Raw genomic sequence first — 13773 nt, 5'->3', positions numbered from 1 at the left:
ATAAATACAGTCAGAGAACAGTCATTTTAACTGCCATACTACATAAGCTGGGTTTCTTTTCCTCTCCAGAGCAAAGGAAAGAAACTGATGCCTGTCTCTAGCAGGCTTCAGCAATGAAAAGTTAAACTGCTACACAATTTCATGCGGCACAAGATAATGGGAAGGTTTAAAGGGAGGCAGGGGGTGGAAGGTCCTCTCTGTCATCATGCAGTACATAGAAAGCCTGGTGTCTTACCTGATTTTCTCTTCGAAGACCCATAATCCCTGAAAAAAAGACAACAACAAATAGACATGGTTAGAGCTGGAAACGGTAGTGAGAGAATGGGTGCCTCCCAAATTTCCACCCATACGCTCAAGGGCTCATCCTGCGCGCTCCCTCCTTTAAAGAGGAGGCCGGGGCTGCCGGGCATCGACAGGCGGGGGCCGGGCGGCCCCGCGCAGCGCCGGCTGCTCCGCGGCGGCACCGGCACCGGCAGCGGCACCGGGGGGGCGGCAGCACCGGCGGCTCCGGGGGCGGCACCAGCCCCGGGGGGCGGCAGCACCGGGGGGCGGCACCAGCACCGGGGGGTCGGCAGCACCGGGGGGCGGCACCAGCACCGGGGGGTCGGCAGCCCCGGGGGCTCCGGCGGCACCGGGCTCCTCCGGGGGCGGCACCGGCACCGGCACCGGCACCGGCGAGCATGTGATCAGCGAGACAGAGCGAACCATCCACAACCAGCAAGGCCGGGGAGAAGGGTGTCATTTTTTTTTTTCCCCTTTAAATTGAGCTCTTAAATGCACGGCTACTGAATTAACCCCTGACGTTCCCCCGGAGAGGAAAGGGAGTATTAACTGGTTGCTGCAAGGGGTGCGGCTGCTCCAGGCTTATCTGGCATTGCTTGCAGTCCTCTCCTTTCAGAAGTGAATTAATTGGTGAATAACTTCCAAACCTCTGACAACCACTTGTCTTATGCAAGTTAAAAAAACAAAAAAAAAAAAAACAAAACCCACACTTTGACCTTTCTTCTTTATTCCAGGACGGTGAATGCACCATTACTTTTCTATAGTGATTTAAAGGGTGCTGGCACCTTTGCTCGTGGCAAAACAGCTGAAAGCTCAGACAGCTGCTACAGAAGCGGGAAGAAATTACAGAAGAGAGCTGCGAGAACTGACTGGGATAAGCAGAACCAAGGTCGGAAATACTTTGCTATGGCTGTGCTTCCTCGGGGTGCTCTCCGGAGCTTCTCACACTCAGCTCTGAAATGGTCTGCACGAGCAGGAGCCCAGGCAATGACAGATCGGGCAGGGACAGCATCACTGTGCAGGAACAGCACCTGTGGCACGGTCACAAGCTGTACCCTGCATCGTTAATGTTGGGAAAATCATGCTATGAGCCCACTGTAGGGGCAAGCTGTGTTTGCAGGAATTCCACTGGAGGGGCAGGCACCAGCCTTTAAATTTTTGGGGACCAACCTGTTAGGAGGGATGTTTTGTTCCTTGCAGCATGCTGTGTACTCCAGAGGAATGGGAGAAGGATTATCTCAAACTATTCATTTAATCTCAAGAGAGTTTGGGGCATCATCTGAAGAAACAACATGTGTCTTGAGGGCAGAAGTATGTCTACCCATAAATTCTGTTTCTCCCAGCACTTTGCATGCATCCCATGCCTGACATGTCTAGGATTTGCTTCCAGTGAGTAATAACTACTTGGGAGTTTTTTGCACCCTCTTCGAATTTTCCAGTGTCATTTCTACTTCAATTAAACGGTTGTTTTCTCAGCCATGTCTGCAGTTGTATTTGATGTGAAGATGCTACTGATCATGAATAGGCTGCTTCTTCTACAGAAGTGATATCATATGCAAATATAATGCCTGCTATATGGTGCCCAAAACAGAGATCCTTCAGAACAAGCCAGGGAAGGCACAATCCCCCAAATGTAATCCTCTGCCCCGGCTCCGCTCCCACGCCAGCCTGGAGCTTTGTGGTTGCTGTCAGTACAGCTCTCCTGGCATGTGAAAGTCTGGGTTTGGTCCTGCCCTGAACTGCCCCTCTTCTGACAGCGCTAAATGGCAAGAAGGTGAAACCCTGCTGAGGTCCACACATGTACTTTCCTTTAACCTAACATCTCCATTGTGCACATGCTTGATGATGACTTCAGTGCCTTCTGCCTGACCCGGCTTTCTGCAGTGAAGCTCCTGGACCTTCTCGGTACTACAGCTTGGAGCTGGGTTTCCCTCTGCAGCACGTTGTGTCCCCACCTCCCTCTGTGTTGCATAAAAGAGGCTGTACCCACTCTTGCAAACATTAGCACCCACGAGGACCCTGGGAGAACAGTGTAGCTTTGCACAATCCCTAGAAGAGAAACACAACCAGTCTTTGCCAGAAGGCCTTCAGCACACATTTTCAGGGCAATCTCCTGCCAGCCTGCCATGCCGGGGACACCCCACAAGCACCCTAAGAGAGCTCATAGGTGAACAGAGCACACACAAAAGGGTGAAGACAAGTGGCATTAGATGGAGCTGAAAGAGCCTTCAGTCAGTCGGATTGAAGTTGCAAAAGACAATCAAACTGCTTTTTGCCACTTTAAAAAAAAATCACTCGATTTACATGATTAGAAGTGGGGTATTGATGGACTGATACTGTTAATAAGCAACCAAAAATGGATAAAGATGTTGCTGAATGTCTTTGCCCACCAGATCAGGCCAAAGTTGGTGCCCAAGTTTGGAAAGTCCAGTAGAAGATGATTTGGCTGTGCTCTCACTGTGCAACAGTGGCAAATGCCACAAAAGGCTCCGAATGCAAACCTCCACCCTGAATGCTCTCCCACATCTTTCAGCCCAATCTTTAGCTGGTTTCAGGGCTTGTGTGTTACTGCAGTAAAGTTTTAAATGGGGCTTGTCCTTTTAATTCTAAAGTATGACTCGTCTATACAATTTAAAGAAGGTAGAGATTTAACTTTCTACGTGCAGATCATGGGATGACAATAGATATTATTCCATAAAGAACTTTTTCACTTTTTTTTTTTTTCTGTTCATTTCCTAATCTGGGTGGCGTTTCTTCCATACCAAGGCCCCATACTGTCCCTGCAAAGTGCACTGCAAAGCTGAGCAATTTAGGGTCAGCTACAAGAGGATGAAGCAGCAACTAGCTCTCAGTGGTGTCCCTTTGAGATCAGGATGCTAACTAGCATCATCAGAGGATCCAGAGTATATTCACACTCTTGAAGGCAATTGAACCTACAACTTCTGGTCTTAGCTTCTAATCTCAAGCACAAGATCACCCTTACAGAAGAAATTAAATGGTCATTAAAAAATATTTATTTGAATCACCACTGCCTCCAACTCATGAGGCTCGCTCAAAAAAAAAAAAAAAGCCAGCAATCAACATATTAAGAAAGTTGTCATCTTCATTTTTTCTGTAAGTTTTAAAGTCAAGTTTTACTGGGTTCTGATTTTGGAGTTCCTGAAGTCCATGTACCCCTGCCTTTTCACTTTTTTGTACACCCACATTTCACTCATAAAATCAGGACAAAGCAGTATCAAATAAAATGGAGTTTGAAATATAATCCTCATCTCCCCAGCGAAACTCTGAAAGCCAAAACTTGTTCCTTCCAACAAGGATTGGGGAAAAAATCACAGCTGAAATATAAAGCAAGGAAGTTATAGCAAATAATCTCTCTGGCTGTGTAGAGTGCTCTTTGTATACATACTCTTTTCTGCTAATGAAGAAAGCCTGTGCTGCTGCTTTGCAATAGCAGCAGCAAGGAGCCCTGCCTGACTCCATGTTTATTTTTTACATCCTATTATTCTGCATGTGATTCACTGATGTCTTTTCCCTCTCCCTAGTGACGATCTATAAGGTGAATACCTCTCAGCCTCACTGTTTTCAGAGGAGCATTAGTGTGAAGCTGAAGTATTGGATTATGGCTCCAAAACAACAAGGGAAAATATTTAATGGTTTCTCTTAACTGTAACAACTTCCAAGTAAGAACTCTGATCTTCTCTTGCAATACATACTGCATGTGGCACACTGCTGGCCCTTAAATCAGAAAAGAAACCTGGCCTTGCAGAAGAAAAAGGAAAAGGTACAATGAATGTCACATCTGCTCATACACAGGGAAGCTCACTTTCTCTTCAGCTCTTGCTCTTTTAATCTTTATATACACACATATTTCCATTCTTCTTCCATTTCTGTATGAGAACAGAGACCAACATCCTAATTTCCCTTCCAGCAAAATATAGCGAAACCAGCGGGTGGAACTAAAAATAGCTCTGCCAGGTCTCTTCTTCATTAGCCAGGATCACTGCATACAGAACAAATGCCTTTCACAAAACCAGCATATTTCTAGCCTTTTTCGTATGAGAATATAACAATTTTGTCTAAAGTCTTCCTGTGGGGCACCACCTTTAGCTGGCACCGAACCTCATTACTGGCAAGGAAAGTATTTCCTGCTGCTAACAATATTAAAATATCACTGGTGCCAAGCACACCACGTAAGCTGGACACACTTTTCTTTAATGACAAAGGAGAGGGAGGATGGATGTCCTTTCTCATCAGCATTACACCAGGATAACATTACTCATTTGAAATCTAGGGATGAATGTGAAAGGAAGAGCATGAGCATCACTATAGAGCTGATTGCCTTGTTATCACATTAAGCTATCCACAGTCAGTCTGGAAATCTGTGAAAGATAAAAATATCTTATGTAATTGATTTTATATATCACTTGCTATCTAATTTAACTATGAAGGTTATATTAATAATGTTATGGAAAAGTTTTATGGCGTATCCTTTCTTAAGGGACTGACTTTGCTGCTGTATTCAGTGGTCAATAAACATTGATGTGTGCATATGTGTGTTTTCATCTATCTAAATACATACAGATATACACAAACAAGCAGTGGCACAATTGAAAAGCTGTTTAACAAATGAGGAGTATCCTGACATTTGTTCAATAAAGCCTAAGAACTGTTACAAGTGGAGAAGACTGGAGGTGACTAGGTGCATCTGCAATGGACTGCACCTGTCTCTTTAGCTGTACTTCTAATTTGGTCTGATTTGTACTTGGCCCAGGGGGTTTCTCCTGCATCTTCCGTGGAGATCTGGCAAGTCAGCAGAAGCCTCCTGCAGGAACCAGGAGAATTTGCAGAGCAACACTGCATCACTGGAGGGGCTGCAAGGCTGCAGCTTGGCCCCTGCACAGCTCCCCCTTGGAGGTGATGTATTCAGTCAGGAGACCTCACCCCTGCGGTACCCGTGATGCAAAGGCTCTTTTAAAAGCTTCTCCCCTTTGCCACGGGACAGCAGACCCAGCAAGCTCACTCTGTGGGATTCCTCCTTTCTCAGATACATCACTTTTTAGCCCCGGGGCCTCTGACTGTCAGTAAAGCAAGGCTCGGCTTCAACTCATTTAGCAAAGATTTCAGACAACCGTGAGTTTCAACTGTGAGAGAAAACAGTGCCTGCAAAGCACAAGGAGCTGTCAGACCCACAGAGGAGCATGGCCAGGGGAGGTGCACAGCAGACATTTCATCAGACGAGACAGAAGCTAAAGGGAGAGTAAATCATTTTTTCTGTCTGTTTCTCAGTGTTTGCTGTCCAAAGGAGATGAGACAGTGACAAACCCTGAGTAATGGAGGTTAATCTGTATCCTCTAGAGTATTTTAATACATAAATTAAAATTGTTCTGTATTTGTTGGCTTTTGATAATTCATGTTTAAATACATTGCAGGCATTTATGTTCCCATGCTCCTTAACTCCTAGAAGTCTCTAGTGGTGTGGGCAGGCTGTGGTGGAGATGTATGACATTTCAAACAAACAACTTGGATTATCATTTAATCACCAATGATTTGCCAGGCAGATTAAAAGCACAGTGATGTTTTAACAAGAAAGTCCACTCTCTCCTTCCCAACACTCATATGGTTTGCAGTCAGTAACGAAGACCACTTTTTCACAAACTATTTTTCTTAGTACTGCTATCAGATTCTGTGACAGTGTTTTTAAAGTAAACCAATACAAAAATACTTTGCTACCGCTCTTTACGCATACAGAAACCCGAGCCTTGAGAATATATTTGCATCTTGAAACTCTCCTAATTGATTTTCCTCAACAGCCAGACTGACATTTTCTATTTGAGACAAGGCACAAAATCAAGTGTGACCAAGAACTGTCACTAGATGCCTGCCTGTCACCAAGGCCTATGGCTGCAGGAGTACCCGAACACCTCAATACTATACAAACACAGACACTACATGAAGAGTGCAGGGTTAAAATTTGCATTCATGGTACTCAAAGTTTAACCATGTGCATGAAGGTATCTCCATTCCCACTGAGCTCTGAGACCCATATGACATGTAATTAAGCAAAATTAACTCTATATGTTATGCATCAGGAACACAAACTCCAACACATGGATGCATACAGCTACAGTGTATACAGTGCTCCGTCCTCTGAAATCATAAAAGCACAGCTGATCTCTTCCCCAAGCCAAATAAACAGATGAAGGCTTTTTTCCTTTTTTTCCTTCTTCTTTTTTTTTTTTTTTTTTTTTTAGAAAATATTCTGCTCATTTCCTGATATAAATCGTTGCATTGTGGAACTCTCTTGAACATGAATCTGTCCTTTCTGAGCAGAGGTCGAGCTTTCCAGCCCTGTCAGAAAGGGTCCCATTGTGGCGGTCCTGAGACTCCATAATTCCTTGCCGCAAGCAAAAGGGACTTGAGGGGCAAGAAGGAAATCTGGCAACCTGATTTCAAACTCAGGCATTTCTTGCTGACTGCAAGCAGTCTCTGCTTGCTGCTAAGAAGGGTAAGCCACTGTTGTGCAACTTGCTCCTCAAGAGAACAGGGACAACACAAGAGTATTTTGCCTTCCTGGACCTTTCTGTTGCAATGCTGGCATAGAGCAAACAGCACAACTTTGTATACTACGTACCTCTGGTTAGGCAGCAGTGATTTTCTCTGCATCATATAACATTGGTGGCCCAGTTTGGCTCATCAGGAACCAGCTGGAGGTCCTGATTTAGTGGTTACTTCTGACAGCTCCCCTGAATCCAACAAAGTAAAAGTCAACCCAAGTTCTCCCTGAGAAACTCCAAGCACAACACTGGAAACTCACGTGGAAGTGCAGAAAAGATCTTCCATAGAACATTTACCTTAGCTTGCACAGAAAAGCCAAGGTTGGGGGGAGATGAACACTGCCTCCTCTCCAGCAATGCTCCCTGCACCTGATTACGTGGATTTGTATCATGAAGGAGAAGTCCAGTACTAGGAAAACCAGTGTCCTCTGCTCTGTACTTAGGATCCTGGAGATGAGCCCTGCACAGCACAACTTGAGCTCTGCCACCAAGTCCAAGGTGCAGAGGATGCAGATGGCTCCAAGATAAACAACACCCCCATGGACCATCTCAGCTTCATGCAGACCCACAGTGTTTGAGGGTGGATGTCACCATTTCTTTTTTTGCATAGAAAGGGTGCAGAAGGATGAGAAGTGGGTTCAAGGCATCCCGCCCCTTCCCTAAATGACTGGGGAATGTCACAGGTTTCTGTCCCAAGATTCCCCAGCAGTGAAGTTTATTGCTTGGCTCCACAGTGCAACTTCAGTATTTGGCTTGGGCTGAAGAAATGAGGAATTAGCCTCTTGAATTTTTTCACAATTGTATTTTTTCATGATGAAATTATTCTTCTGGAGGGAGACAGGGCTTTGGAATCGCACATTCAGACTTTCACCAAGCTGTGAGATGCGGGGCAGGTCGGTCTGACAGCAAAGCCCAGCCTCTCTGGCACCAGGGAGAGACAGCTCGGTACAACCTGGAAGCTGCAGGACACTGGGGCAATAAACTAATGCCATGTGATCCTCTATTGCAAGGCTTCAGCAGCCTTGAAAAAGACAACACGAATGTTTATAGCAAGTTTTTTCCTGGAAAGAAGTATAAAAACAAGATCTTGCCTAAGAGTCACATCCTCATCTGTTTTCGGTTTACCCTGTTTATTCCTTCAGACGGCAAATTTCTCCACAGGACAGAAGAATGTATTTACCTTCACAAGAACTCTGGGTGGAGGTGCTCTTCACCTCCTCTAAACTGACCTTGCTTGTCCCTTGTGGGGAGGCCAAATTTATCTCTGTCTTACAATGACCAAGCATGTGTCACTTTATTATAGCCTTTATAGCATAAATGCTGAGTGATAAAAACAAGGTAATAAAAATTAATCATTCTCATGTGCAGCTTTTCCAGTTGTGCTCTTTACTCCCTGATTTTATTACACACATCTACACAAAGATACATTATATGTCTAAAAGATGCATCTAATCATAGTTACAAATTAAGTACTTAATATCAGAATTGTAAATTCAAATATACCTTATAAACTAGTTGGGCTGATGAGCTTGGATATATATCATACAAATCTGATTAAGAGCTTAAGACGGCAGCACAAGCTTTGAACCTTTACTTCATTTTTTTTGAGCCCTTCCTGATTTGAGGGTGAGCTCCTCAAATTCTAGTTTCCATAGATTTGGGTCCAACCTCTGACTGGCAACCGTATGGTCCATGTGGGTTTCTAAATTGCAGCCCAAATGGGGATTACAAGAAAAGTCATAGTCCCTTTGCTGTCCCCCTTCAGGCACAGCTTCCTTCTGCTGTTCCAAACTAACTTTGCCTGGAGATATATGTATGGTGCACAGCCACTGTCTCCTCCATCCCATAGTGGCACTGTCCTCCTGCGGATAACGTCCCCCAAAGGAGACATTGCCCGCTGCCTGCCATGTTGTGCCTGCTCATGGGAGGCAGGATACCACCACCTCCGCCTGAGCGTGCATGGAGACCAGCAGTGCCACCCCCAAAACTCTCATCCCAGAGAGTCCTTGGAATAGAAGAGGGGGAAGGAAGAAGAGAAAACTTGCACGTTACAGATTTCCAAGCCTCAACCCCAGGTCCCGACACGGCTTTTCCAGAAAGACTTTTGCCACTGAATTACTGCGCCATGAAGAACAGTTGGAGCACAGCAGTTTAAATCAAACTAAGAGAAGAGCTTCTGCATGCAACGCAGCTGAATCCTGGTACTCACTGGTGTTAGACGTTGTAATCATCAAAACTAGGCAAGGGTTCAAAAAGCAATGAGATAAATTCATGAATTAAGAATAAATGGTGGCTATTGTACTCCACGCACTGGATGCTTTGACCCAAAAAGTCCCATAACTGCTGAATGCCAGAAGCAGAGAGGATACACGAGGGAAGCTCACTCTGTATTTGCTTTGTTTCTTGTATTGGCTGTAAGCCACTGTTGGAGACAGGAGGCCAGATGGGGCCCTGGTCTCACCTAATTGTGGCCTTATAATATATTCTCCTGTAAAAGATCAGACTGGATTAGGATAAATTACATCCAAATCACACTGCATTACTCAGCACATGAAATTGTCCTCAATCACATACTTTGATGGTCTAGATTCCTGCTTAAATTTACCTCCTGTGCATATTTCTGTGCCTATTCTGTTGAAATCACTGCTGAATTTCAACTATACATAACTAGGCTCTAATGAAAAGCCAGTAAGACTCTTTGATCAAGCTTTAATAGGACTCATCATGGGGACATACTCTGCTGTGGCAAAACAGTTTCCCCATCCTGTCTCTTTCAGAAATGTTTTGTGAGCCTTTCAAAGCAATTTAGCCCTGATTTATGTTAGCTAAGTGATTTCTGTTGCACATGTGAGTTACAAGAAAAGGGCTCTCATCTCAATTTGCTACACTGTTCAGGAAATCAGTTATAAATGCTGCAGTGCCTTCAGTGTCTCTGACTTCAATGCAGCGGAAACTAGCAATTTGACTAAATACTTCATCAATCCCAGTTCTCCCATATGCCACATTCAGTACTTGACAAGAGACAACCTATAGGATAATTTTCGGGGTAAAGGGTACTGAGATTCCCCTGCCTAAGCTGTTTACCTTATCTGTTTCCAGAAGATATTCAAGGAAAGAAACATGCAATTCTTTAATAGAGAGCATATGAAACATGTTGATGACTATCTAATAAAAGCAAGTATGCATTCAATAGAAGTGAGTCACCTCATCACAAGTTTAGAGATGATGGATGTAGAAATGGTGACTAAGCAAGCTCACGCAGTAAGCCAGGGGTGCAACAGCAACCCAAAAGTTTTGATGGCCTGACCTGACCTGCCAGTGGCATCCAACCAGGCCCAGCATAGGTTAGAGCAGGTCTCTTCACACCAGATGACAGATGCCAATAGAAGGACAAAAGCCACTGAGAAGTGCCTATGGCCAGGAGGTGTCTCGCCAGTGGTGGTAAGCACTACAGACACTGCTGCTTCTTTGCTTATGGTGCTGCTGAGCAAAGAAGCATCCCAAAACTGATGAAAGGATCTCAAACACTACGACTCTTCTCCCACCTTTCCATATACCAGAGAGAATAATGATGGTAATTACTAAGGAAATAAGGAACTATTTTCTGTGAAGTTTCTTTTATTGTCCAGTTTGAATCTCCCACATCAGTTTGTGGCCATTGCTTCTGATTGTATCGTTTGTCACTACCGGCAAGAGTTTGATTCCAACATCCTTGTAACTCACCTTCAAAAACCTGTAGGTTGGTATTAGATCACCCCTTTACCTCCCCTTTGACAAACAAGTAATAGACACACAACAGAAACATCCAGCTATCTTTTCCCCCATTTCTTCTCATTCCTCATCTTGGGGCAGAGGGACCCGAGAAAGGAGCGGTGACTCAGATAGTGGTGCGGGCTGCCTTCCTCCTGCTCTCCCCTCCTGCTTGCGGGAAAGCTTTCGGCACAAGCAATCCCCCTCAACCCACGCACCTTCATCAGCCACATCCCACCTGTGAGCATGGTTCCCCATGACAAATCTGCAGGGGCCGGTGACACCTAGCCATGGGGAACCCCACAGGAGCAGAACCCTGAAGGGAGCCCACCAGGAAGGCAAAGCAGAAGAGCCTCCTGTTTACCCTTCTCCTTTTGACTGTCCAAGCCATGAGGATACCCACTCACAGCCTCTCCCAGACACTCTCCCTTGTCCCGTATCAGCCTCAAAACCACCCCACAGTGGGCACCGGGTCTCAACGTCGCTCCCTGGGATTCCCTGCAGCCCACGCCTGTGCACAGTGCAAGCGCTGGCACCAGCCCACACGCTGGAGGCTCGCACAGGGAATTCCTAGGCTGCCACTGGCATTTTTGACATTTTAAAGGCTCTAAATTAGCAAAGTAAGAAATGAGTTACAGGCATTTCCAGACATGGCCCGAGTCCTGCTAGATCTCAGAGCTCCCAGTATAAAGGAGAGCGTGCCAGATGCTTGGTATTATACAGTTTTGCATTCCTTTGTGGTGGTGTTCTTATGGTATCTAGCACTTCTGCATACACATCTGGCTTTTTAGCAACATGCTGCTTGGACCTCTCTGTCTTGCTGCTCCTGCTACGTGTCCAAGGGCGGTAGGACCTGAAAGATTACGACTGCAGTGTGCATAGACAGCAGATGGCTATTGCATCTGTACTTACTTTGCACTGCTAAACACCCTATTGCCCTAGCTAGTTTTACATCCCCTTTTAGTGGTGGATCTCTCTCCTGACTTTTTTAAATCATCTGTTGTACATATGGCCCTAAGAATGGTAAATATTTTTTTCCAGGAGAGGCTACACTTATGATGCATGTGGGAAGACAAGATCAAGCCCACAGTATGAACTCCAACTTCTTCATCTGGTGACTGTAGTCTTTCCTTTCCTCATCAAATTTCCTTCAGTTAGAACAGTGAGATTAAAACATGGCTGCTTCCCAAATCTGCCTCAGCAGCATGTCCTCAGTTAACTGTCTTGCAACATCAAATGTCTTTCCAGCACACTAAAAAGTAATGTAGTTCTCTATAAGACACCAATTTTATATACCTTGGAATTGTTTTCTGCCTGTTTCTACAAAGCAGCACATGGAAAGATCTTTCAATTCACTGGGTTCTTTAATTTACTAGTCAGAGACATAAATCATGGCATGTAATATCTACTGTGAGTTCATGAACTCTAGGAAATTCTTCTAATCACTGTCATTTGAACTGAGCTTTTTCAGAAACTGTAAAACTCCAAAACATATCTAGTAAATGCATCTAGTAAATTTTGCTGGATTGGCAACTACTAAAAGCAGGCTCGTCTTCCCTGATTACCTACCAGCATCAGACAGTCTTAAAACATCCTCTGTGATTCTAACACTAAAACATAAAAGAAAAAAGAAGTCTTGTACTTGTCTTACCCAATATAACCATTGGGATTCGTAAAATGATTTTAAATTATCATTGACAGGCACCAATTAAGCCAGAAAAAATAGAGCCAACTTCCCAAAGAGAAAACCTTTTAAACGCTAGGGTTACTTTTCAAGGTAATGGCCATCACCCCTTTTGAATACCCAACTCTGATAACAAGTCCCATTCTCTGCTCCTCACAAGATTAAAGACCTAAATTACGTGGCTTTTGCAAAGAAGCATCACAAAGTTTCTTGAGCACTCCACCCTTGGAAGTATCAGACCCACTGAACAAGGATTTATTGAACACCCCATGAGTGAATGGTGATGCTATTTTTTGTACCTTGGGTATGAAATATTAACAGTAATAATAATAAAAAGACCTATACCTCAAGATGGTGGAAGAGACTGTTTAAGTCTCAGTGCTCAGTTCATTTAGGGAAGGAACCAAAGAAAATAGCACAACTATTTCAGCTTGGACCAGGGTAAGATTCCTGAGACTAGAAATTGACAGATAAACCCTAAGCTTTATAGACCCATGCTCAAAATTATCAAAACTTCTAGTAAATTTTGCTTGGTTGGTATTTGATCACACACTTGAAAATTATAATACTGAACTTAAAACTCACTTTGCAGAGGCAGATGATGTTTTTGCTAGTACAAGTACGGAACCATACCAATACTTCCTTTGAGCCTTACCCAATTAAAAAGGCAAATCAAAAAAATCATGTTGACCTCAAATATATGCCTGTATACTTGCCCCAAAACACCTCAAATGATGTCAACTGACTTTCTAAGGTGACCAGCATTAAATATGAAATAACTCTGAAAAATTTAAGAAAATATAACGTTTTCATATGCACTTAAAATATATGAGGATCATAAGCATCAAGGCACAGAAGTGCCATCACACACCATGAAACAGTGCAATGTCTGAACACACCAAAAATTTTGCAGTCCAGTTCAGATACCAATTTGGATGTTTTTCAGACCTGCTCATGCAGGAAGCAGTAAATTTCTCCTCGTTCCTTTTATGTAACTTCTGTCCAATTCTCAATCCAGACATTAACTTTTAATTCACCTCATCCATCTCCATAGCGGGTGTGTGTGTGGTATTTCCAATACCTTTTTCCATGTTCTAGGTTCATAAAAGTGAAGAGGCATAATGAGTGAATTTAATTATTTCCATCCATTCAGCTGATTATAGAAGACGACCTTTTATTTCAGCTAAAAGAGAAATTACTTGTTCCTTCAAAAGGAACACTGATTCAGGGGGTATTTCTGGCCTGCAACATGAAGGATCTCTATGTTTTCAAAGCTAAATGGCCATTGGCAGCTAATTACTGCTGTAACTGTTCACATTATCTGATATATAGATATCACATGTGGGCGAAGGGAAAATGTCATCAATTGTCAGAAATTACACCCCCTCCATTTAGGCTGTTGATCTCACTCACCCAGTAATTCACAAGCTCAGAATATCAGCGAGGTTTTGCAAATGTCATGCCTTGCAGTTGGCTTTTGTGCACTATTTCCTCTCTTAGTTA

At 43.9% G+C, this 13773-nt stretch overlaps 1 protein-coding gene across 4 annotated transcripts in view; it reads right to left on the bottom strand.

The window, feature by feature from the left end:
- SH3PXD2A (SH3 and PX domains 2A) overlaps window positions 1-13773 on the bottom strand; it is a 269813-nt gene that overhangs the window by 98050 nt on the left and 157990 nt on the right. For all 4 annotated transcript variants that reach the window (XM_042804727.1, XM_042804803.1, XM_042804760.1 and 1 more), the window contains one exon: window positions 236-264. In XM_042804727.1, coding sequence (XP_042660661.1) covers window positions 236-264 — 29 coding nt within the window. The remainder of the gene's footprint in view (window positions 1-235; window positions 265-13773) is intronic.

Source organism: Tyto alba, unplaced genomic scaffold, assembly GCF_018691265.1.
Source record: "Tyto alba isolate M040663 unplaced genomic scaffold, T.alba_DEE_v4.0 Super-Scaffold_1, whole genome shotgun sequence".
NCBI classification, from domain to species: Eukaryota; Metazoa; Chordata; class Aves; order Strigiformes; family Tytonidae; genus Tyto; species Tyto alba.
This window is presented reverse-complemented; position numbering and strand designations above follow the sequence as displayed.